General features: G+C 39.7%; 1 protein-coding gene across 4 annotated transcripts; it reads right to left on the reverse strand.

Annotated features, from left to right (window-relative positions):
* Nucleotides 1–707: 707 nt before the first annotated feature.
* Nucleotides 708–25,653, reverse strand: SPPL2A (signal peptide peptidase like 2A). 4 transcript variants are annotated; one of them, XM_054168813.1, is made up of 17 exons: nt 25,487–25,653; nt 22,373–22,492; nt 21,210–21,392; nt 20,336–20,425; nt 16,988–17,121; nt 14,792–14,943; nt 11,763–11,859; nt 10,298–10,399; nt 9,394–9,475; nt 9,007–9,081; nt 8,234–8,290; nt 8,029–8,082; nt 7,503–7,602; nt 6,496–6,573; nt 6,092–6,252; nt 4,206–4,239; nt 708–1,034 (listed from the first exon to the last, which is right to left on the reverse strand). In XM_054168813.1, exons 1-17 carry the CDS (start codon nt 25,538–25,540, stop codon nt 1,003–1,005), a joined length of 1,605 nt encoding a protein of 534 aa, XP_054024788.1. In that variant the 5' UTR covers nt 25,541–25,653; the 3' UTR covers nt 708–1,002. The 4 variants fall into 4 exon arrangements, with proteins under 4 accessions (XP_054024788.1, XP_054024786.1, XP_009895567.1 ...); XM_054168811.1 differs by lacking the exon at nt 4,206–4,239; XM_009897265.2 differs by lacking the exon at nt 8,029–8,082 and having other exon boundaries at nt 25,487–25,652.

The raw sequence follows: 25,653 nt of genomic DNA on the forward strand, positions 1-25,653 counted from the left end.
CTAGCGAACTTCTTGTTTTGAATATCAATTGCCAAGAATTTTCAACAACAAACTAAAAATAGTATGGTGTAGATGCAAAAGATTAAGAAACCTGTCCTGTCTTCCCCCATCCCTTTGAACTGATCCACAGCCAAATAAAGACCACAAATACTAATCTAGTCCTAACAGGCAGAAGAATCAGGCCAGAGTTAACATTTCATTTCGCCCCACCCAAAATAGCACTTCTTGAGCAAAAGCCCTCTCCCATCATCTTGTTTGCCAGCTCTTCCAGGAGATGCACCCAGCTTTCCAGGGCCACTGTGTAAGTACCTCCCCTTTTTATTATTATTATTTTTAAAATGGTTGGTGATGTACACAATCCAAAGTCCTGCATCAAAGCTTAACAATTTTCACAATTAAGGAATAACTCAGTGATACTTGGCAAGGGGAATCTCACAACCCCAAGCTAAATTTGCCTTGTTATCTATTTTATATGGCTTCCAATGTACACAGGCTAACATACACACTTGTTTATTCAATTACTTGTAGTAATGGAACTATAGCTTCATTCTTGAGTTACTACAGTTACATTACTATCAATCTTTGCATTCAAAATCTTGTAAGAAATCCTGTGAAGCACACTGCAAATTTTAATGAAACCTGACTAGTCAATCAAGATTAAGAAAGTACTTCATGCATCAAACTCATATGGGCAAGCAACTTCTATAAAAAAATATACTGTATAGAAACACATGTGGAAAATTGCATAGAAAATATCCTTTTATTGAAATCAAAATAAGGCACGGTTTTACTAGCCATGGTTTGGCTGTAAAAATGCAAGTGACTTTCCATAAAAATACATGTGTGGGAGTTAAAAACCCTTTTACACAGAGTAGGAAATATTCTAGTGTAGAACTTCAAATTTACTGTTACTCATTTGTAAAAAATTTGAATACTACTTTAAATCAGCATCCTGCGTGTTATTGTCCTCCAGGCTGTTCACTGGCTGATGCTGTGCTTTCTTCATGTCCTGTGTAATCCAGGTGTTCCATCATCTAAATGTAAAAAGATAAAACAAACCACCACCAAAGATGGGCTGTTATAAAGAAGTACTGCTTTTCACCCATTGGTCCAAAGTATTTGTTAGCTAAGAGAAATATAATTAAACATGTGTTAGAGTGCATTTTAGCAGCACACAGATAGGAAGTCCTCTATAGATCACAGAAGCATTCAGACCAGGTAATCAAAGCTCTCTTAGCTAACGCCTTCCACATCAAAAGCATTCTCCAAACATGGATTCAAGTCCTCTACAAGAAATTAAACTTGCGAGTAAAAAGTGTCTCAATTATTAAATGCAGAGAAAAAAAACAAACAACCACCAACCAAACACACCACCAAACAAACCCAACAATTTGCCTAAGCAACTTGATCAAGGCATGGTTTGCAGAACTGGAAGCAGACCCATGGGTCCTACCTAACATTTACAAGCAGCAAGAAATTGCTTGAATAGAAAACACTAGCTTTCCCTTTTCATCGTTGTAGCTGTATTACAGTTAGTAAAGACTAGCTGCATTGGCAACATTTCTTCATCATTTTTCCTTTTATTTTAAGTAGCATAAAGGAAATAGAATTGTAAAGACCTGTAACAGAACAGATTCTAATTCAGATTATTATATAGACAGATTATATTTTTCTGTTCACATAACTGATTAGATCACCTGAATAACTTAATCCAACTTTGTTCTCTTCCTGACTAAAAAGCAGCCTTTTTCTCTATTGACTGCTGTATTGCTAGAGGGCAAGGAAGACTTTGGTTTCCCCTCATGCCGCTCCCCTCACCCCTCCACCCCTTGGCCTGGAACAAGGCATAGAATAAATTACAGGGGTAATACACGTTTGTTAGCATGACAAACTGAGATCCATCAGTTTGAAGGTGTCAGAATTAAGCATAATCAACAAGAGGCCAAGGATTGGACAGTTCCAGACAGACAGCTGACAACCAGAGACAGAAGGTGCAGTACTAAAACTAATGCTGAAAACTAAAAGTCATCAAGAAGCTGGTATACCCAGCATGGCAGTGTTACTGGGACAAGGGCCTAATGCTTTCAGCAAAGGGCAGAAAACCCTACACACATTCTTCTACAGAGCCATATCCTGCCTAGCAGTAAAAAGGCTCCCTGTCTTTCTGTAAAACAGCTGCTCACCACGTGGGTTCCAAGCTGGACACATGATGAGAACACGACTGCTTTCTTGTCTTACCAGCACCAGCTGGAGGACACTTGGCAACAAAAGCCAGACTCTGATACTGTTTGCATCACAGGCACTTTAGTGTGGTGTATACATGTGTGTATATATATATAGGGCAAAGACAGTAGTTCCATTAACCTTGCTCTTCTTCTGTATCCATGACCTATCTCTGTGCCATACCTTTCTTTAGCCAACAGAATTGTTTCATTACAAGGTATACAAACATATTTTGATTCAAAGCAGGTTTGTTTAAACAAGCCACTTCCCAATCCAGATGCACTAACATTCTGTGCAGCAAGATGCAATGGCAGCTCCAAAGTAGAAACAAGTCACTGGGACATGGGTTAAGGCTTAGGAGAGCCTAGTGGCCACACTATCAATCTGACTAAGCTCAGAAAAGGTCTTCCAGATCACTCCACTCATGTGTCAGAATTAAGACAGTAAGATTTAAGCCATGCACAAGCCTTGCCAATACACCTAATAACTGAATTACAGCAATAGAACACACTCAGTTCAGCAGCAAGTACCATGCTCCTGTGCTAGTGGTAATCTTGCATTAACTTCAGTATATCTAGTACTTTCCCCCTACACTGTGACCAAAAACCCATCTCAAAAATCACAACGATTCACCATATCCCCAAGTCAAGTATTACTCTCTTAATCTTACAATAAGGTAAAACAGCACAAAATGTACTTATGCTGGAGCTACCACCTCTATTTATATTAAGCAGATACTGGAAAGTTTTAAAGCTTTAAAGCCAAAAAGGCTAGTAGAGCATAAAGGGTGTTTGGGTTTTTTGATGTACATAAATGTCACAAGGCCAAAAAAAGCAAAAGCTACCCCACCTCATTTCTAATCACTTTACTACAAAAAAGTTCCACAACTTCAAGTGTCAGTAACAAGAGATGCCTTTTTAGAAGTGTATGATAGAATCAAGCAGCTTTTAGCACAAGTGTATCCAAGTTGCAGGGTCTCTCTGGACAACCCTGTTACGAAAGCCTCAGCAGAAGCTGCAGGAGTCTTTAGACAACCAGCAGAAAGATGAAGGCACGATGCTAAAATCCTGGGCAAAGTTGTTCTTTCAAGCCTCACAAGAACCAAAGCAATCAGACTGTGCATTGTGGACAACTGTTTAACATTTTTGAAGCAGAAGAGATTTGGAAGCTTTTCTCCCAGATCTAAATTCCTGACAGTTTAAGGTGAGGGCTTGTCGAGGTAGCTTTGTAACTGGAATACGTTTATGTTCAACATATCTTCTAACATTGTGGGAAAAAACAGACCAAAACAAAAGCGTAACAAAACAAACAAACCCAAACCACATGTGAGCGTAAAACCCCAACCAACAAACCCACATAACCCAACCACACCACCTACCAGAGCCAAACTAGAAATTTCAAACTCCTGCCTGTAAAGAGTACCTGTGCACACACTTTCAAGATTTGCTCTGATGCTGCACTTGTGTAATTCTTAACTTATGGGTAATTTGCAAGAATCTCAACATGTGATTCAAAACTCCAGAGGACAAGCTTGTTGCTTAGCAGTAAGCAGGTTTCACTCAATACAGTGGCACAGAAAAATTAGGCAAAGGACTTCCATATAGGTAACAGTAGAGGAACTAACACCAGTTCTAAATATTTGAAGACACTCCTATGAAATTATAGAGAAGCATACAAAGCTTGCCTTCAGGCTTAGGAATCATGGCTCCATTGACTAGAAAGTAAGTTTTACTGTGTTCCTTAAAAGAAGGAAAGAAAAAAACCCAGCCAACCAACAAACCCCAAAAAACCTAACCACCTGAAAATACCTAAGCATAAAACCACATTTACAGCTTGTCTTTACTTCTACCCTCACTTACTGAATTGCTCAGAAAAGATAGACACAAAAAAAGAATGAAAAGAGGAAGCAGAAGGGGAAAAAGAAAAAAAAGAAACTATAAGATGATTAATAAATTTGCATTAAAAGAAGGCCATAATCACACCTTGTAGCAAAGGCGTCCTGGAGAAGTCCGATACCTAAATAAAATTCATTCCATTATTAAAATCATATAGAACAAAAATCAAAAATTCATAAAGGCTAACTAATGGACAATAATCAAACAGCAGAGTTCATGAACTTTAGTGACCTGATACACTGTACATGCTCCTGTACCCCTGTGTTTAGGACACTTTGTTCTAACAAGTCTGCAAAGTTTCTCTCTTCCCAGGAGGTCAAAGCAAATTTCTACAGAAGTCAGCTTGCCCCTGTCAATGGGGCAGCTCTACTCCAGTCTAAGTTACCACTGTTGTAACAAAGAATAGTCTTCTGTCACCTTGCTTTATCTTTCCTCCTCAGAATGAAGACTAAAAGCTGGAGATTTTAACTCTGGGGTTGTGGGGGGAGTGGGGTTTTCTTTTGCATGTTCATAAGATCTATGAAGACAATTTGAAGCACAGCTTTATGCGAAGAGGACAATGTATGAGAAAGATTAACACCGCAGCATTACAAAAATTCAACTTGAATAGCACCCTCTGGAAAAAATGTTAACACAGAAAAATGTTCTTCAGCAAGTTAATAGCAAAAGAGGAGATAGTAGAGTTACACAGAGGTATTCAACCACAGACAAGTCTAACTTGCAGGTGGAAATCAACATTTTAAGTCGTGCCAGAGATAAATGAAGCCATCTGACTCAAAACAAGCTGAAATTCACAACAGGTTTAATCCTTCACGATTCCAGCTGAAAGAACATAAAATAACTACTATGGCAACATAATTCTTCCAAGTATGAGTTTTTGCTATGAGAAGCACAAGAAATTTTTGTCACTAAAGAGAGTTGCCAGATTTACTTCAGCCAATCTTACTCAGAACTCAACTGAAGAAAATAAATTCCAAAGCTTTTTCCCCACAGTAGACCCGGAATTATTGGACTTTATACATGTGACACAGCTTATTTTAGAATAGCGGTCACCAACTTACACACAGAAGTTTAGTAAGCCAAATTAATTCTAACCCACACAGAAACATTTCTATTCACTGTCTCTGAAACAACTGGGTTTTGTAAGCAAAAAGACAAGAGTGCCCAGTTAAAGTTGAAGATCTCCCAAGTAATTTCATAGGTAGCCAACCTCCAGATGAAGCAGGTGTAAAATCTTAGTTGGATCAACTAAAGGTAGTGTTTAGCTGGTAGTAGTATAGGACCTGCCTGCCTGCAGTTTTACCTTTACAAGAATTGCCATCACCTTGACTCCTATTGCTCTACTTAACCTTGCAATTCAGAAGTTGAAAAAGCAGGAGCTGCTCCTTTCCACAATCAACCTCACACCACCCACCATCTCTCACAATAGGGATGCTGAGTTCAACCACAGCCTAGATGCAGGTGGTATCTGAAGAAGTAACCAAGGCAGCATGCACACAATGTGCATAATAGCAACTGGTTACATACCTACCCGGCTACTGTGCTGCTGAATGCTCCATGCAATCCTGACAATGCAGGACACCAGTGATGCATGAAAATTTTCTAGAATAACAGTTGATCACCAACTTTATTGAATTGTCTCTTAATACAGGACTAGTGCAGACTGGAATCTACACACTTAGTGCAGTGATTCTTATTACACAACATCAAGATGATTGTTGAGAAATGTTAAAATGTGAAAAAAATATTTAAAAGAAAAGAGAACAAATTACTTTTTCCCATGAGTACTGAACCAGCTACTTCATCTCACTTAAGCTTTATTCTGCCACACCAACTACTAGACTAAGATTTTAATTGCAGAAGATAACATGAAGTCTACCAAAAACTGTATTGCAGGTAATACATTATCAAGTACTTAGAGAAAGAGGTAATCAAAGGAATTAATCACAAAATGTTCAAAGCCTTCAGCCTACCTGGTAACTGTTTCCTTTCCAGAATTTCTTCATCTCTTTGCGCCTCCAAGCAACCAGTGAGCTAGTAATGAGTGTACATGGTACAAGATAGAGAAGAGCAGGTTGTCCCATCTTCATTAATGCCAAAACAATGAAAGTCAACACCATGCCAATGGCATAAGCTATAAAAAGATATTTATACAAACACGATCAAAACCAGGTGAATTTTGACACTAAAGTCACTTACTCAGTAAGCCAGAATTTTTTTAAAGCAGTATCTTCCTTAAGTATCAGCAAGCACATCAAAAAGAGATTACTAAGAGACTCCTGATAACACTAAACCTTTACCTGAAGAAAACTATCTATTTCTGCCATTTAAAAAAATCTAGCATGAAGATTAACACTGCTGAAATATCACGATTTACCTATTGTACAGGAAATGTAGTATACAGAAGATGAACTTGTTTGAACGTCAAATCTTCGGCAATAGGCAACCAGAAGCCCTTAAGGGAAAAAAACACAAAACCAAACCAACTATTAATTAAATATTTAGCCATGAATTTTTTTTCTCCCCAACTCTCCAACTAAAAGCAGCATAAAAAGAACTTACAATACTTTTATAAGATGACATGCTATTACTGTTTGTTATTTTCTTCCCATTTATTTCTGGAAAGCCAAGAACCAATTTATGAAATCCTACATCTAGGTCTTGAAAATTAAAGCGATAAGCCAAGTGAGTTCAGTAATAGAAAGTTTTGGGTTTGGGTTTTTTTAAGCAAGCTAATGACATTATGTCATTTTTCAATACAAAAGAGCAATACGCTAGTTTTAATCTTATTCTTCACTATGATTTTAATGCTCATTTATAGCAATCAGACATTTTGCCTGAATGCTGTTCATAAGGTAATGCTTTTGCCTGACTTAAGAATTTGCTAAAGACTCCAACTATGGCAAAATTCAGCTCTTCTGAGAAAGAGGGAAAAACTTGATAATGTATTTTCCACTACCTCGCATCTAATTAGGTAGACTAGGATACAAAAAATCCTATGAAGTCACAGAATACTTGCTTTCTGTGAGATTTCTAGGAGATTTAATTAATATTGACAGTGGGATTTATCTGTGGGACTCGCATGTGCACAACACAGTGCAATGGAAAAGCAAGAACTTGTCAGTGTTTAAGTGTTCTACTATGGCAGGGGGTTGGACTAGATGATCTCTGAGGTCCCTTCCAACCCCTAACATTCTGTGATTCCATAATAGTAAAGCTTTCTTACATTGTGGCTTTTGTTGTATTCTGTACTGACAGCTCAAGGCAAACTGCTATGTTTGATTTAGTAATTACTTTGTAGAATAAATTCTAATAGCAGTCAGTTGAGACTCAAAGTCAAAATACTTAATCAGAAGTTACACAGCCAAAAAAACATTTGCTCACCTGGAACAATAATGTCTCCAAAACCCAACAATGAAAATGGCATGTCACAGAGTGTCGAAGCAGAGTATTCAAGTCTAGGCACTCTAATAACCACAGGTAACTGTAAAACAGTATTTCAGAAGCCCACATAAATCTAATTTAAAGCATCCTGGTGGTTTAGATCTTTTTGTTTGCTTAAATTAATAAAAAGGTTTAATACAAACAAATTATTGTTAATGTAGAACTTCAAAGTAGGCAGAACCTAAAGTAAAAACCAGAAACCAACATAGAGAGTGGATAAAGCTTAAGGCAACAAGTAAGATGGAATTTCAGACTTACAAATAATATGCACACACATGAAAAAAATCATGAGTTAACATTTAATCATAATGGGAAAAACAAGTCTGGATTATTAACCTAACTACAGAGTATTGATCAATGATATCCAGGCCCTGAAGAGAAATTTGGACAGTCAGGTTTTCCCCAAAAGAATAGTCTTTTCAGAGGGAATCATTTAAAAATCCAGTATCTGAAATACAATCCTTACTTTCTCATGGGGAGCTGAGCGTTCAGTAGGGACTTCCACCAAGTTTCCATCATTCTAGGATCAAACCCAAGTCAACAGGTATTTAATACTTAGGAGAAAATAGCAAAAGGTGGCTGTATTTTGTGAGAAAGTTATGCTGAAAAGCACACTATGAATTAGCTACGCAGTGTCAGTATGTTGCACACATTGAAACAAATGTTCATACCTTTTCACTGTTTCCAAAGGGACCAGCTGCAACTTCAACCATTATACTTGCCCCATTCTGAAATGAAGGTCAGTTTTCAAAAGTTAGTGGTTTAATACACCAAAAATTCACGCTACATTTAGAAAAAAACTGCTTGTATCTCATAGAATCAATAAGGAAGGGACCTCAAGGATATCTCATCTTACAATTCAGAACTGGAAAAATCCCAAGTATCAAAAAGGAATGCACTAGTATCAGACAGTATTGCATGGTACTGTTTTGAAGTAAAACACATTAGTCCAGCTTAAAATAACTTGTTTGAATAACTAAATCCACTAGATGTAGCTGGAAGGTTAGATAGAAACACATCAGCTTTTTCTGCTGTGAGCTGCTTTGAAATAAAAGAAGAACTGTATAGTTCACATTACACTGCAAATGAGCGCCGCAGAAAGTACTGGAGCACGTTCCCATGCATGGGTGTTAAAAGGAGGAAGAAAACTGGAGTACAGTCATTTCCCATCATCACACTGGCACATAGTTGGGAACATGTGATTGCTGAAAACATAAGTCATTTAACCAAATTTATGGCACCTACACAAGCACTATGCTCTACAGCCCACCCAAGACAAAAATTTAGGCTGCTGTTGTCTTAAACGGGGAAAAAGAAGAGGAAGTCAGCACTTCTGCATCAAAAATACAGAAAATACTAATCTGTGCAACACAACAAAAATACTGCCCCAATAATGAGAAAGGTGTTTTTATTATTTATTTTAAATACATATTCACAGACATACCTTTGTGATAAATGGTGTTATGAAGACAAAAAACACATCGTATAGAAGGAGAAGGCCGAGAAGTATCACACAGGACTGCCAAAAGAAGCAGACAGTATTAACATAGGTTTTCTAGGACTGCAGAGCTAGATTCTAGTACAATTCCTGTACCCTCATATCTAATTTCACAAAATAGAAACAACAAAAGAGAACCATCCCTCTTCACCCATATTTTTTTATTCTGGCATAACATTTAAAACAGGATTCATTTATTTTCATAGTTCCTCAAAATATTACAGATTTGGGGTTTTTAAAATACGTATTTCTTGAGTGTCAAAACCTACTTTCAGGCACTATACCTACAGGTTCGTGTTTGAATACTTTCTGAATGTATGTAACTCACAGTACCTTGAAGTTGGGCATTTTCAGTGTTTTAATAAAATTTAGGCAGAAAGCGACTCCCAAGATATCTTGCAAAATCCAAGCCCACCTGAAAACAAGAACACGTTTACACATAAATTCCAGCAGTAGCTTGAACAAAGTGCAATAATTTAGCTTTTGTTGACAATAGCAAGATTGCAAACTGGATTGGAAAGCAAGAAAAGAGTTTTTAGGAAGTACTGCTAGCAAACCCACAAAAATACTAGTCTCAAGATGGTCAGTTTACACTAGTCTCTGATCATAAACTGGTTATTATTCTTCATCAATGTGCTGCAGAGAACATGAGTTGAACAGAGGCTGTAACAGGGCTGCTGTGTTCACTTTGTATGATTGCTTACTTGACTGGAAGCTCCAACTGTCATCTGGTTCAGAATAGAATCATAGAATCAATAGGGTTGGAAGAGACCTCAAAGACCATCAAGTCCAACCTGTCACCCAAGACCTCCTGACTACTAAACCATGGCACCAAGTGCCACATCCAATCCCCTCTTGAACACCTCCAGGGATGATGACTCAGGACGCTGGTTAGGATTGTACTGTAATATTTGTGTATTTGAGGCCCTGTGCTTCCACTGGAGCACAGGACCATATTTTTTTTAACACATTTTGTTTCTTCAGTGGCAATCATTAGCAATCAAGCTAGTTCTTCCTCATCTTTGGAATTTTTTGTAACTTCAAATTACCACACGGTTCATTTGTATAGCTTTGTTCTCTATTATTCCCATGCTTGTTAAGCTTCATAAATACTTTCATGACTTTTTTTGAAATCAGCACTGGAGTTTAGAAGGATGCTGTGCTCCAATTATATGATGGGAAGTTCATAAAAGAGAAATATGAATAATTGTCATTAAAGTGAGAATGCATCACTTACCTATCTTCATTCCGAAACACTGCCCAGACAGCAGCTGCTGCTATGCAGAACACAGCAAGAAAAATAAGCCTCACTTCAATGCTTTTGTTGCAACATGCAATCCTGAAAAGAAAAGAATTAAGTTAAAAAAGAAAGCCTGCAACAGCCAAAACACACACCTGGGCTATCACAGGTCCTTAAGCTGGTAAGGTGTTCTCATCCCAGGAACTTCTCCTTTGCCCATTTGTTCTGTCCACATTCAGGTGGCATTATCCTTCTAACTGCAGTATCAGTGCTTCTCTGGTCTGCATTACAAACATGTCCCTAGACTGAGAGCCGTTGAGCTTTGATGGCCAGGCCTCATTGTAGTAAATACATCCAGGGAAGGCAAAAAGTAAATTTATTTGTTTAATCCATTTCTGTCACACAACAATTAGGCCAACAGAACCATGTTTGTGAGACACAGTCATGTTGCGATTCCAGAAAGGGGCAGTGGTGGTGAAAAATCAATTTTAGGACACATAACACAAGATTAAAAATTAAATAGCTATGTATTGAAAAATTGTAAGCCAATACCTGTTTCCACTGTCTACTACGTTTTCTGGGACAGTTCTTGCACTGGTATTAACCAAAAGAAGTAATACCTGTCCCACAGCTTACAGAAAACCTGTTTCTACCCAGTCTCTACCTTTGATGGTCTACTGGATCATCTGGCACTAATATCCTGTACTAAGTAACATGCAAACATATCTTAGGTTTGCAAGCTAATAAACATTGCTCTTTTGGGGAAAAGAACCATTTATTACACTGAAGTTTTTTTGAAGTGAACACTAGGGGGTTTTAAAGAGAAGGCGGAGACAAAGAAAATTGTGACATTCCCATATTCACCAACAGCTGCAGGAATTTAACTCAGAGCAGTAAGAGGCAGCTGGCTATCTGCGTACCAGTAACATTACCTGAGTTAGAACTGTAATCACTTGCTTCTAACACAAAGAACATGAGCAATGTGTGGTCTTTGCAAGAAAAAACTTGGTCTGTCACAGTTACAGTACAGATTAACACCAGGAATAAACCCCTCTAATTGCCTATAGCAGAGCACTCGCTCAAACCAGGATGAAATGTGCAGGACACCCCTTACAGAGGTCCTTGGTGAACAAAGTGGCCACATCTTACAGGCAATTAGAATTTTATAAAACCAAGCTCAGACAGCCCAGCATAGCCTTTCAAATCTGACTACAGCAATGCTTTCAAAGAAATGTAATGTTGCAAGTCTCCTACAACACTATTTTAACTGTAGATTATGCTATGGATACCTTTAATAGCTATTAAAGAAGCCTGCTGTTTTCTTTTTTAATAATCCCACACACTAAGCCATACAGGAAACAATTTGTAAGACTGTACTTCTATCTTCACACTACCTTGAGTAGCAACCAGAAGACACCCATGAGAAACCTTATGTTTGTAGTAACTGGAAGGTGTACAATACCTGCACTGCCCAAACGGTATTTCTCCTACTAGTGCTGCAAGACAGTTGTAGAGACTCATTGCAGATGCCAAGCAGAAGACTGATATTATAACATACACTAAATAAAAACAATGGAAGATGAGAATCAGTAACAAAATACAACAGAAAAAAAAAAATCAAACAGGAATTGAACACAGGAATGCACATCTCAAATTACAAGAGGGATATGGACTTGCTGGAACGTGTCCAGAGAAGGGCTACAAGGACGATCAGAGGGCTGGAGCACCTCTCCTATGAGGACAGACTGAAAGAGTTGGGGCTGTTCAGTCTGGAGATGGGAAGGCTCCGAGGTGACCTAATTGTGGCCTTCCAGTATCTGAAGGGGGCCTACAAGAAGGCTGGGGAGGGACTTCTCAGGATATCAGGTAGTGATAGGACTAGGGGGAATGGAATGAAGCTTGAGGTGGGGAGATTCAGGCTGGATGTGAGGAGGTTCTTCACCATGAGAGTGGTGAAGCCCTGGAATGCCTTGTCCAGGGAGATGGTAGAGGCCCCATCCCTGGAGGTGTTTAAGACCAGGCTGGATGAGGCTCTGGCGAGCCTCATCTAGTGTGGGGTGTTCCTGCCCATGGCAGGGGTGTTGGAACTAGATGATCCTTGTGGTCCCTTCCAACCCTGACTGATACTATGATACATACTACTATGAAACTGTTCAGTTATAGCATTGCTGAACACAGTCATTGGAGACTGCAGTCAGCTGATTACAGAAAGTGATGAATTCTGAGTCTCTCTGCCTGGCAAGAATTCTCATCAAATAAACACCTGGGTTCTGAAAGGTTTTTTTTGTTAAAAAAACCCAAACACAAAACCTCATCTTTTTTTCCCCTCCTTTTTCCATAAAAAGAACTGTGTCACCTGTAACTGCTTTCACATAAGTTTTGTTTATGGCTAAAGTGTTATTTCACAACTACCAGTTTCTCTGTTTCTGATAATACTTCTCACAGACACTTTCCCTTTAATCACACTGCCACCTATACATACAAATCTCAGCATCCCCAAGATCTGACTGATGATTTAAGTGGCATTTTAAGATACTAAACACCCCATCCCTTCCAAAAGTTTCTATGCATTTAGGAACCAACTGGTTAGGAAAACACTCTATATTCCAGTTCTTTTTTAAAGTATAATGTGTATTTGAACCTATGGCAAGCAACTGAAATGTGGACAAATAATAAAACCAGTTGTTTGCTAGTTGCATTTGGTGATTTTTTTATGTAGTGAAGGTCTGGCTAGAAAGCAATTCTGATACCCATAAGCTGATGACTGAAAAATCAGGTAAGAAAGGTGGACTTTATAGTTGGAGCGAACATCATGCACCATTGTGATGTGTTAAGATCATGCAGAACAGTATGTTCTGCACAAAAGGTTTGTTCCAAAATCAGTAAAAAAAAAAAAAATCAGCTGTTTAGAGAATCTCCAATTTTGATACAGGGATGCAGAATTAATAATGTCTGAATACTTACAAAACTAGATATAGAGAATTCCATCACAGAGCTCAACTTTGCAACTGCTTTTGTGCTGGAAACATTCTCTCATACCTAGTACTTTGTTTAGAGAATTTCTCTTAACCCCAAGTACTGATAGCAGTACTTGCTTTTGCAGACCATACTAGTGAGGTATCAAAATTGGGATTCATCAGGACAAGTTTAGTAAAGGTAGCATTGCCCGTATTCAGGGTAAAAAAAGCTAACCAAAATCAGAAATCGGGATGGTGATGTTTCTTTTGCAGAAGCAGGAAGTTAACTGGCAACAAATTCCAGGGGAGTGAATTTCAGAAGCTTTCAGAATTAACCTTTATTGTTTGTACTAAAGAGCTTCATTTAAAACAGCATATATTTGCTGGTTGTGTAATTTTAAGGCAGAAAAAAAACCCCAAATCAACCAACAGTTTGGAAACTGTATTTTACTGAAATTGTGTAATTCAAGAATTTAAGTTTATTGCTAGTATATGAGTTTATTCCATTATGGTAATGTCATTTTGCCTGGCACTTAGGGGAAGGCAAGCACAAACTCAACATCAATGTAGCACTGTCAAACAAAACACTCTAAACTCCATGTTAGCACAGAAAACACCTGGTTGGAAGAGACCCCAAAGATCATCTAGTCCCATAGCTGCCAAACAGAAAGGGACCTGGATGTGCTGATTGAATGCTGCCTAAACATGAGCCAGCAGTGTGCCCAGGTGGCCAAGAAGACCAATGGCATCCTGGCCTGTATCAGGGATAGTGTGGCCAGCAGGAGCAGGGAAGTCATTGTGCCCCTGTACTCTGCACTGGTTAGGCCACACCTTGAGTACTGTGTCCAGTTCTGGGCCCCTCAGTTTAAGAAGGACATCAAGACACTTGAACGTGTCCAGAGGAGGGCAACAAGGCTGGTGAGAGGCCTTGAGCACAAGGAGAGGCTGAGGGAGCTGGGATTGTTTAGCCTGGAGGAGGCTCAGGGGAGACCGCATTGCTGTCTACAGCTACCTGAAGGGGGGCTGCAGCCAGGAGGGGGTTGGTCTCTTCTCTCAGGCAACCAGCACCAGGACGAGAGGACACAGTCTCAAGCTGCCCCAGGGGAGGTTTAGGCTTGAGGTGAGGAGAAAGTTCTTCACTGAGAGAGTCGTTCACCATTGGAATGTGCTGCCCAGGGAGGTGGTGGAGTCACCATCCCTGGAGGGGTTCAAGAGGGGATTGGATGTGGCACTTGGTGCCATGGTCTAGTCATGAGGTCTGTGGCGACAGGTTGGATTTGATGATCTTTGAGGTCTCTTCCAACCTTGGTGATACTGTGATACTTGCCACCTCTCCTCTGCATCATTCAAAATAAGCACTGTCAAGGCAACCTTTGTAAGAGAACCTCTTTCTTAAGTAGTAACTACATCTTTTCAACCCCTCAATTCACACATGGAATGAACAATTTCAAAAACTACATTCAATTTAGTTTAGAAATCTAGATTTCCAGACTTAAACATAAAAATGGCAATGAGATAATCTGTTATTTCTTACCTAGCCATTTGTAGAAGAAATAAAGTAAGAGCAGCATCACACAACAGATGACAACAAACAAGATAACTGTTACAGGGGTCAAAGTGACGTTTTCTTCCTTCTTCCGTCTCGTTTCTCTCTCCCCTGGACTTGCTACAGCTTTCAAATTCTCACTGTTTTAGATACAAATATTTACTTCATTTACTGATTATGAAAACATTGCACCAAAACTGACCAAAATTGTTGGTTATAAAGCATTCAGACTGACAGCATTCCAGTCTAATCCCTCATACCATGACTTGAAGAAAAATGGCATGCTTATTTTTATGAGTTTCTCTCAAATTTCTAATAGAGGTACACATTCCTGATCTACATGGATCACAATGAAAACTGCTCTCTTTTCCAATTGTCTGGTGACTGCCTACTTTAAGGAGTACCCTCAACCAAAACCCTGATCCATGTGAGGAAAAGCAGCTCTTAAACATCTTTTCAGGCTGCACACACTCAACTCTATTAGCACATCACCTCTGACTACAAAGTTCTTTGGGGCTAAATGTACTCAAGCTGATAAACGTGTATGATAAATCAAAATCATGGATGGTACACAGTTTTAAAACCTCAACCACAGGCATTAAGTGTCTGCAAAACCCAGTCATGCTAGCAGAATGAAGCTGGCTAAGTACTAGTTCTTTTACACTTACACCTCATAATTACACAGTAAGTGAAAGAGAGGGGGTGTAATTGGGGATTTTCACTGGCATATATACTCCATATTTATACCTCCCCATGCAAAATAAGGAGACTTAAATTGTTGTGTTTGTTCTTTGAGCAGATAGCCCTACTACTTTTTAGTACAGACGTGTGTGCAACTTGCCCATCAGATAGCATGTTCCTGACAAATCCCAGGACCCAGCTACAAAATGCTGAATTCAGCACTGAAACAGCTACCTTCAAAAGAGAAAAACCCACAAGAGTAAGGCACTTTGTTAGATGAATCACCTTCTCAGAGGACATGCTTTGAATAAGCAGCTTTAAAAGGAAAAGCTCACCCCAGATTTGTGAAACTGCACTTAAACAAGTTTAATATAATTACATCTAGGTATTTTTCAATATGGGAGACAGCATCACATTTTGTTATTTTAGCATTCAGTGCAGCCACACCTACATCACTTCAGGGTGAAAAAGAAGCATAATTAGATGTAACCTTGGAAAAAAAAGGGAAAAAAAATACACCACATCCCTCCCTCCTACTTCTTTAATCTTTTTAAAATCACTAGATTTGCATAACTAGTGGGAAAGAGGAAGCTGTTGTTATCACATACAATCCACTCCCTGTTGTTTCTGGGGAGCAAAGCACTAGATCACCTCTGGGAATGGGAAGCCTATGTAGCAACACACACTGGCCCATTCAGCACACACAGACATCCAAGAAATACTGCAGACTAATAGCAGGCTCTGAAAGGCTAGATATAGTCAGTTGAAACCCAGACTAAAAACAGCTCTGCACATCAAGTGTGCGTCACTTCACACACCAAGCTGCACACCACTCAAGCGCAGAGCGCCCCTCTTCCCTGCATTTGCCACGTTCTACACCTCCACTCCCTCCCCTTCACTGCACAGGGGCTGCTGCTGCCTCCTCGCCCCTGGCTCTGTTGCTCCATCAGGTACCACACAAAGCTGAAGCAGACAACTGTCTGGAGCCACTCAGACACAACCAAACCACATCTCCCAGTACTCCAAGTGACAGAAGAGCAGTGCAGGCACCCTAGAGCATGCTGCACAAACAGCTGGGTTGAAGCAGTTGTACTGATCCCTGCCAGTGCAGACACAACTACATATGTAACTCTTGGATCACTGGATTTCAAAGGTGTCATTACAATGCTTACATCCTATCATGGATATTGGAGTATTATGATGCTAGTCACAGGGTATTTAGTAATTTGTTGAAATGTTAACTTATTTCTCCTCCCAAGAGCTGCATCATCCCTCAGAGCCTTTCAGAGTCTACTATTTTAGGTTCCTCAGAGACCTATAGTGATTTTTTGAAGGTTACAGTGCTCAAGCCTTTCTTGGCAAAGCAAATAATTGCACCCAGATCTTTTGTTTGTTTGTTTGTTTTAACTACCAACCTAAAATAATTTCTCACTGATTGGAGTCATAGTTTTCACAAAATTTGTAGTCCATGTGATTTAAGCAGTTCTGTTTAAACAAACTTACAGTTCTGCTACTCCACTCCAATAGCCTCCAAGTGCCACTGTAAACACAGCAATTAGGAAGATGACAACCATGCTGCCATCAAACTCTGGCAAAGGTGGTGAATACAGAGTCACATTTACTTCATTTCCAAGCACCTGAAAAATAACATATAAGTTGGTTCATAAGGACAACAAAGGAATTCTGTTACTTATTTTCCAACAAGGAACACATCATGATTTGCTGCTTTTCATCTACACAATGCTGAGACCAAGTTTTCAATTTACTGCACAACACATGCCATCTACTTGCCTTGGTTATTGTAAAGAAGCAATGTTTTCCATCCTGCCTTTCAGGATAGTCAAGTCTGAAGACAACCCTGTTACTACTGCTATGGAAACATATGGATACCACAAGCAAAATGGTACTTCTTTGCATTCTTTCAACACTTCTTAGAAGTTGTGCCTCTAGCCCAAATGCTTTTCATCCCCTAAACATACCAAATACTTACAAAGATGCCTGCTCTGCAGGAAAGCATATCATTTAAGTCAATCACCCTGAAACAGAAACTCAGTGGAGGTCTAACTCTAGCTCTTGAAATTACAGAGTTCACAGTTCAGGTGCAGGCACAATGCTTCAGAGAGGATACTATAGAAATCCAAGGTAGCAGAAAGGTACTAACTAAAGGTTTCTATGAACATGATTTGAAAGAGATTAAAAGTAAAAGAAAGCAGTTTCATGCTACTTGAAAAACTTGAGAGCACAGGTGAAAATTAAAAAATCAACTGCAGGTGCTGAAGATGCTGTGAGAGAATGTGGAGACATAACCGACACAGACTTGTACCAAAATCTTGAAAGCAAGACCAAGATGCTCCCTTTGACTGAAAGGTGAGATTTAAGAAACAAAGAAAGGATGATCATTTGACAGGAAGTGGAAGGTGGTAGGGAAGAAAGGTTTGCTGTTACAGTCAGAAGTAGGTCAAGGCATCTAAAGCAATCCTGCAGTGAAAACAGACTTCAGAGACACAGCAGAAGAGATTTGTTAACAGCCTGCATGTGGGATAAAAAGCAGGAGAGGAGATGAACATGCCAGGAGGGTTTGGCTACAGGAAGACCATGCTGGCAGTGGGAAGACTGAATGGGAAGCTGAGTAGTGTAGTGGAATACACTGACCATATATGAAAAAACACTGATTCATTTCAGCATCAGAATTAGTCTACAGAAATCAGATAAAGAAGTCAGAATTATTCCTCTGCCCAAAGTTATGAAAGTTCAGAAAACAAGAAAGAAAATTAAATTCTAGTAAAGCAGTGCAATTGTATGAAGTGAAACATAATGAAGGCAAAAACCCCTCCACCCCTATTCAAATTACAGCATTCCATACTTAAAAAAAAAAACACCACTGAAAGCAAAGAAGCCAAGCAATGAAACAACCCTAACAAAACAAAACACACAAACAAAACACCCCCAGAGAACCCAAAACACACACATAAAAAAAGCACCAAAACTCCCCACAAAAAAAATCTAAAGGCCTCCAAAAAATAAAACCCCAAAACAATCAAAAAGAGTTAAACTGCATTAGGACATGTTGGAATTGAACACTCTTTTGGATAATTTCTTTTTTTCCCCCCACTATTGTTCTGCTCTTCACTAAAATCTTGCAAAGTCTCAACTTCCACCACAGAGAGCAATAGAATCAAACACATCACATCAGATAGATAACTCTTCAACACAGCAGTCAACTTACTAGGTCTGAACATTCTTCTATTGCTACCAAGACGCCTCAAGTCTTCTAAGAAAAAGTAGAAAGACTGCTTACACACACTAGCTACCCTCAGGCTGGTGCTGTCTCCTTCCAAATCAAAGGAGAAAGCTGGAGGCCTTCAAAAGAGTTAAAACAGAAATACAACCGTAGTAGGAAAACTACAATGGCTGCCAGCTTCTAAGCAGCACATACCATTTAAAACAACAGCTGCCAGTGACATGACAGAAAGCTTTGGCAAGAACTGCATCAGAACTAGGAAAGGTTCGCTTGTAGTCTAGGCTGTGTTCCTCACCAGTTTTATGAAGCAATCTTGTTGTAAGACAAAACCTGTTGATTCAACAGCAGTATGAGACATGCTCTGGCACACTAATCTACTAGCAAAGTTACTTTTTTTTTGCCCCGGTTTCTTCTCACATAAATAGGACATATCTTAAAAAGACTCAGCTAAGCAACGCCACTTGTTTCACTGGAAGGAACAAATCTGAAGAAAGAGGACAACCCAAACCACACCACAATATTCTTCAAGACTATGTCAGAGTGAAGACAATCATCACAAACCTTCAGTCATGTCAGTGCTGGGCAAGAGCCAATCTTTAATGGGTACAGACAGTAAACAACCAAAGTCCTGTACATCTAGGTGCAGTTTCAGTTTCCATACTTACCTAAGACAACTTCCCACGGCAGGTCTGAAGATTAAGAGCAGAAATGGTGAAGAGAGCTTGCAAATTCAATCCAAGAAGCTAAGACTACACAGGTTAGTGCTAGCCTCTGCTAATGACAGAATAACACATGCAGTGCAACTCCTGCCTAGCAAAGCTATTTAACACCACATAAAAAAAACAACACAACAAAATGACAACAGAAAAAGCCACACAGAAGAAAAGATACTGTTTTCTTTAAAACCCTCTACAATGTTCTGTATCCTAATACTACATGGCAATGAAAACAACTCCAAATATCCTCAAAACAAATTCCCCTGCTTATAAAGCATACAGCATACTTTATAAGATACTACAGCTACCACATTTTTATGACACATACTTGGCATCTCACCATGAACTCCTCAGCAGAAACTCAAAACTACACTGCCTAACTGCTCTCTAACAGATGCTGTCATGCAATACAAAGAGAGAGTTCATCATCTGGCAAAGACAAAAAAACCCCTCACACCTTCCTCGAGATCCAACCTGATAAGGCACCGCTTGCCTGAAAGACATCACACCAGTAGATTCAAGGTCAACAGTTCTAACTTCAGTACTCTCAGGCTATAGCTTCTGACCTACATCAGGCATCTGCAATTATATACAAGTTTACTGGAAGGCTGCTTATCTCGTTTAGCAGGAACTAAGTTTATCCTCCCTCCAGTTAGGTATTGTGTTGCTTGTTCCTAGTGTTCTAATTAATCATTCTCTCAAATTAACCTGAATTACGAAGACTAGTACTTCCATGACTTAATATCCATAATACCCATCCTCTTCTGTGAGCCTGAAAGCAGTATCTATGTTCATTAAAATCAGGTAGACATCCATATCTGACCTGAAATTGCTTTAGTTGTTCAAAACCCCAAGTTTATGCAAACTGTAACATGCTGAAGCTGTATTACTTACCAGCTGCATATCTACTATGTCATTATATCTTATAAGAGCAACTGGTAGAGTCACATCTTCAAAATCAGTCTTGTTATCTGAAATAGCAGACTAAAAGAGAAAGTGTCAGTGAGAAGTACATTGAGCCAATTTGCAATGCAGGTTCAACCCCTAAAGATTAGCCTTTACATTTCAGTGTATTTTTAGAGGGGAAAAAAACTCAAAATGCTCATTTATTACCCTTTGCAAAAAGTTAGTTAAGACAGATGTACTTAAAACAGGTGATACGTCCAGCACATCTGTAATCAAAACTGGTTGTATTTTCTAAGCTTTTAAAACAAGATTAACTTTTCATGATGATCACACAAATCCATAAATTGCAAATATTTGTAGACACATGTTGCAGCTATAATAGTGAACAACAAAAAGCAACAAAAGTATCCCTAAAGATATCACAAAATGCCATTTTTTTGTTTCCAATTTTGGATTACATTTTCCTAGCTTACTTTGGCCACACATATCTAAAAAAGTATCACCTAAGATCACAGGGAGTTTGAAGTACAGTAAAATTAAGGAATGATCAAGACAAGCATTTTCATTCAGAAACACACTTCAAGAAACAGATTCAAAGAACAGATTAAAAATACAACTGAGCTGTAGGTAGTTTTAGATGATACAACACAGTGTTGCACAGAACTAAAGGAATGACAGACTCAGGTACAGAAGCCACACCAGTGGAGGGCTCTGTGGGGCAGGCTGACTTATGATGGACCTGACATTTTGCCAAAGCCCTCTGGTTTTGAAGTTTCTCTCAGCCAGCCCTGCACAACACTGCATAGATCAAACACATAAGACACTATTTCACTACAGAAGAAAATTGTATGTTGTAACTTACCAGCCTGGTTTTACTGGCAATCAACAACATTTTAGCACCTGAATTTTGTGCAATTCTTGCTTTCTCCAAAAAAGTGCAGTTTCCTCTCATCACAACAACTGCTTTGTCCTTCATTAAGTCAGAAGGAACTTCAGAAGAACTGCAGAGTACTGTGGAAGTCAGGTTTTCCAAAGCTAGGAAAGTCTGCAGAGAGGAGAGGGAGAAAAGGAGCATGATGAAAGCTGGAAATCTGATACTGCAAATCCTTCAGACTACATTACTATAGTCCCTAAAAGAAACTGGTGTAACAGAAAGGAATTGTTAATGCAGGAATATAAAGTCAGAGCAGCAGTTTCTGCTGCCTGCAATAGTGAGGGCCATTAAGAGCAGCCTATAGATGAAATATTTGGCTGTTTGACAGCAGCTGTTGCTGTAATTTAAGCACAGGAAACTAGTTATATTGAAGATCACTGGTTTTAGTTCTAGGGAGTCCAGCGTATTCATGTGCCAGAAAAGCACTGATGGATAAAGCATTGCCAAAATTTTGAAGTAAAATACTTGTAAGAAACATGTTGACAATTTTGATAACATTGCTTATTACAAAAGAATTAAAATATTTATATCCTTATTTGTAAGTTCAATTTAATATTGAAAATTACCTTAGAATTATTTTCTTTAGTTAGTCAAGACATCCCAGTGGCCAAAGTAACACAGTGAAGATGTTTTGGGCAAATGAGTGATTTTTACTTCTGTTTTACACTTAGTTAACCTGCTGATGATTGGCAGGAGGACAAGGAAAGAAGAGTGCCTTGGTCACAAAGTACTTCCTATTTATATGAAGGACACCAAGAAATTTGTTTCTGTCTCACATCCTGGCTTGGCTCAAAGAAACACACTCAGAAAACACATGATACATCCCAGCTAATACCCTATTCCACCATATGCTTCCAAGGCAATTAAATAGAAGATCTAATCAATGAATCAATGTAAGAAATATGTTTCACAAGCTTACAACATTTCTGTAAACAACTAAACAGAAGGTTTACTCCCAAATCTAAAATTTAAGCATACTGGTAGCACCTGAAGAATAAAAAATAAATTAACAATATCAGGTTAATATTTAAAGGTATTTAAAACCAGCTCTAAGCACAGAGAGAATAATATCATCTTTGTGAAGTACTTACAGCATTGTCTAGGCTCTTTGGAAGAGATATCCAATTAGAATTGTAAATTATGCAGTAATCCTTTGTCACTGGGGGTACACCACTTCCTGTAGCATGTAGGATCCCTTCATCTGCAGTTACCTGCAATAAACCATGGTGTTCTGAATTAACATTCAGAGTATGGGTACATAGGCATTCTTCTAAAAAGCTGTGAGGAAGACAGAGCTGTCAGGAGAAAAAGAATTTCTTCAGTTAATTATGTTATATAATGATTGACCCTGTGAAGAACAGGTAGCTTGAGAGCTGGAAAACTAGGAAGAATCTAGCCACTATATAACGCTGCCTGTCCTAATCTCAAAAACAATGTAGTTGTTACATGCACAGTTCATGTCTCCAAGTGGAAAGCCATCAAGAAACCCTGGCAAATTCTTGCAAATTTTGTATCCTGTACTTTCCAAAAAGGTGTAAAATTTTACATAGAAATAAATTTAAGCAGTACAACTGAAGTCTTTCCCTCCTTGCAGACTGTAGAATTTCCCCTATTACTAAAGGTAATACATGGGAATTCCTAGAATATTTTTTCACCAATAACTGTAAACAGAAAGAGATCAATTAATGTACTCTAAGAAGAATTTGTGTAGTTAAGGAAATAATAATGTCTCTTAAAATTAGAGGCTCTCCTGTAATTTCTGTTATTTACTAATGTATATGGATTTTAAGACTTTTGGTAATTCTAGCCATAAGTACTTCTCCCCAAGCATTAATATACTACTTAAGGTAGCATATCTAAAGGGATAAATGATCAGACTAAGGATTAGATGTAGCTGCAGTTGCAAAGTAGCAAAAATAAGTGTCATTTGTATCTCAAAGTGTCACCTCAGGACAACTGGGAGATGATCTCATTTTGACTGTTTTTCTTGAGAGAAAAACTGACCTCAATATCAGGAAGTATCAAAAGATTAAAACCTACTTAATCTTTTTGTAAATTCCATGTCTGTCTGAAAGAACACTGAGATATTAAGCTAGAAGTAGGCATGAATAAAGGAGGAAAGCCCAAATGCTTGCTGGATATGGAGTGCTAATCATTAATATGCCATAGAAGCATTTCTCCTCAGGCTAGTGTATCAGTATTCTGCAGCAAGTAAGAACTAGAGAGAAAATGAAAATATGTAACAATATTATTTCAGATGTTTGTGTCTGCCTGGTTTGAATAACAGAGGAATCTATAGATTGGCCACAGTGCATGAACATCTGCTGGGAGAATTGTGTCAAAGGGCCTGATCACATTGACTGTTTTACCACAGAATAGTTCTTCAACTGCCAGACAAAATACCTTGTTCCATGGCTTATGATCAGTACAAAATTTACCAAGCTTTCCTCCTAAGTGCACTCACCTAAAATTTCCTACTAGTGGCAAATTAAAAGCACTGAGAATTTTCAGCAGGTGCAAACTCCAGATATTTTCATCTATTAAAAGCTCTTTCTGCTTCACAAAGTAGAACAGCAAGTGTTTTCTAGGTTCCAGGAAGTAAAGTGTTAAGGCTACACAAGCACCTAGGAGTGATCACTTGCTTTATTTGATATATCTTCCTGTTTGTCAAGTTTCCCTTCTCTAGGGATGAATCAGGGAACCAGATTCTTGCTTAGGAGGTGGGGGGAGGGAGGACCCAGAGCATGACGTTTATTTACCCTCACATATTCATTGCTGACTTCTAAAGACAGCATTTAGATGTTACAAATCATAAGAAACACTACACGCTACACCTCACTTGCAACATCCCCATTGAAAGTCTGTTGAACCTGGATTATTTTCTAATTGCTTCAGTATTCTTTCACAGCAGACAAAGGCTGTAGTTTGAGCACGTGGCCTTGAAGTCAGCTGTGCTACTGAATAGTACAAAATAAATCTTACTCAAAGTAAACATTTCTTACTGAGCACATGTTCAATCTTGTTACATAAGTAGAAGACTAAGAGGCTGACTTGCTCCAACATAAAAATGTTCCTAGAGGAGCTGAGGTGTGACAGCTGTCCCTACCTGAAAGGGCATCATCCTCTCACTTCAGGTTCAGACAGCTCCCAATGACCTCTCACCTTCAAACAAATTTCTCACCATTTTTGACTGGTGGTTCTCTCATCATATGTCTTTCCTTTAGAACCTTTAAACTTCTATTTAATTCCTTATCTTTGATAAAGAAGACAATGCCTCATACTGCCTCTTACTACTTATTTTTCTTAGGATATAAACTTGGGCTCACTGTTGAGCTTTGGAGTGCGCGCATAACTCCACTACCTGTATACCAGAAGCTAGTGGACGCAGCAAGCCTCTATTAAATCCATCACAGTTACGGGTCTAGGTAAGATGCCCTGTACTCAAAGATACAGAGCAAGGAGAAAGTATTTTGTACATACCAAGCAACTACATACATAAACCTGACGGAAACCAGAACCGTAGGGGAAAACTAGCCATGAACAGAACAAGCATCATATGGTATTCTGTCAGCTGCCCCGTGACACACACAGGCTCTTCGTCCGGGCGTTGCGGCCCAGGGGAACCGGTACCTAAGCTCAGAGAGCCAACAGCCAGGACAGGGACACGCACCGCCAGCTTCGCCCCTCTTCTCCACTACCTGGATTTAAACACCTCTAGAAACAACATCTGCGTTTATCTACGCAGGCACCCGAGAAATTCGTTATCCAAACTCAACAACTCGTGACCTGAGCCCGGGTTCGGCGTGCACCCCTCGGACACAGTGGAGAAGGAAGGACTCGGAAGGTGGGAGGAAACCAAGGCCCCCTAGTCGAGGCAGGCCCAGGAGAGCCGACACCACCCTGGGGCGCGTTTCAGAGGTAAACCACCCCCGCGGGGTTTGGAGGCGGGGGCACACACCAGTCCTGCCGGAGAAGGACGGTGCCCGTGGCGGTCGGGCTCCTCCAAGGCGGAGAGAGGCAGCCCCTCCACCAACAGCGACGGGCGAGCGACGACCGACCCGTCCGGGCCCACCGCCGCCCGCGGCCCTGTCACCACCGCACACTCGCCTGGGCCGCCACAAGCGGCGGGGTCCGGGCCGGCCCAGGAGCCGGGCCGGCAGCCGAGCCCCGGCGCCTCCCGCGGCACGGGCAGCGCAGCCCCTTACCGGCGCAAGCAGCAGGCCCCACAGCGCGGCCTGCAGCAGCCCGGCCGCTCTCATCTTCCTCAGCCGCTGCCGCGCCACCTGCTCAGGGAAGAGCTGCGGCAGGGCTCGGGCTCCCCGCGGAGCCTTTCACCGCCGCCGGCTCCCGACGTGGAGCCACTTCCTCTTCC

The sequence above is a fragment of the Dryobates pubescens genome, chromosome 17, assembly GCF_014839835.1.
Source record: "Dryobates pubescens isolate bDryPub1 chromosome 17, bDryPub1.pri, whole genome shotgun sequence".
NCBI lineage: Eukaryota > Metazoa > Chordata > Aves > Piciformes > Picidae > Dryobates > Dryobates pubescens.

What these genes read in the sequence shown, in the direction of transcription:
- SPPL2A (XM_054168811.1), bottom strand. Translation starts at nt 25,540, where the DNA reads ATGAGAGCGGCCGGGCTGCTGCAGGCCGCGCTGTGGGGCCTGCTGCTT. An exon ending in TGAAAATGCCCAACTTCAAG is followed by an intron (nt 9,082 to 9,393) that starts GTACTGTGAGTT and finishes TTCTTTTGGCAG; the next exon opens with TCCTGTGTGATACTTCTCGG. An exon ending in GCTCAGCTCCCCATGAGAAA is followed by an intron (nt 7,603 to 8,028) that starts GTAAGGATTGTA and finishes ACTGTTTTACAG; the next exon opens with TTACCTGTGGTTATTAGAGT.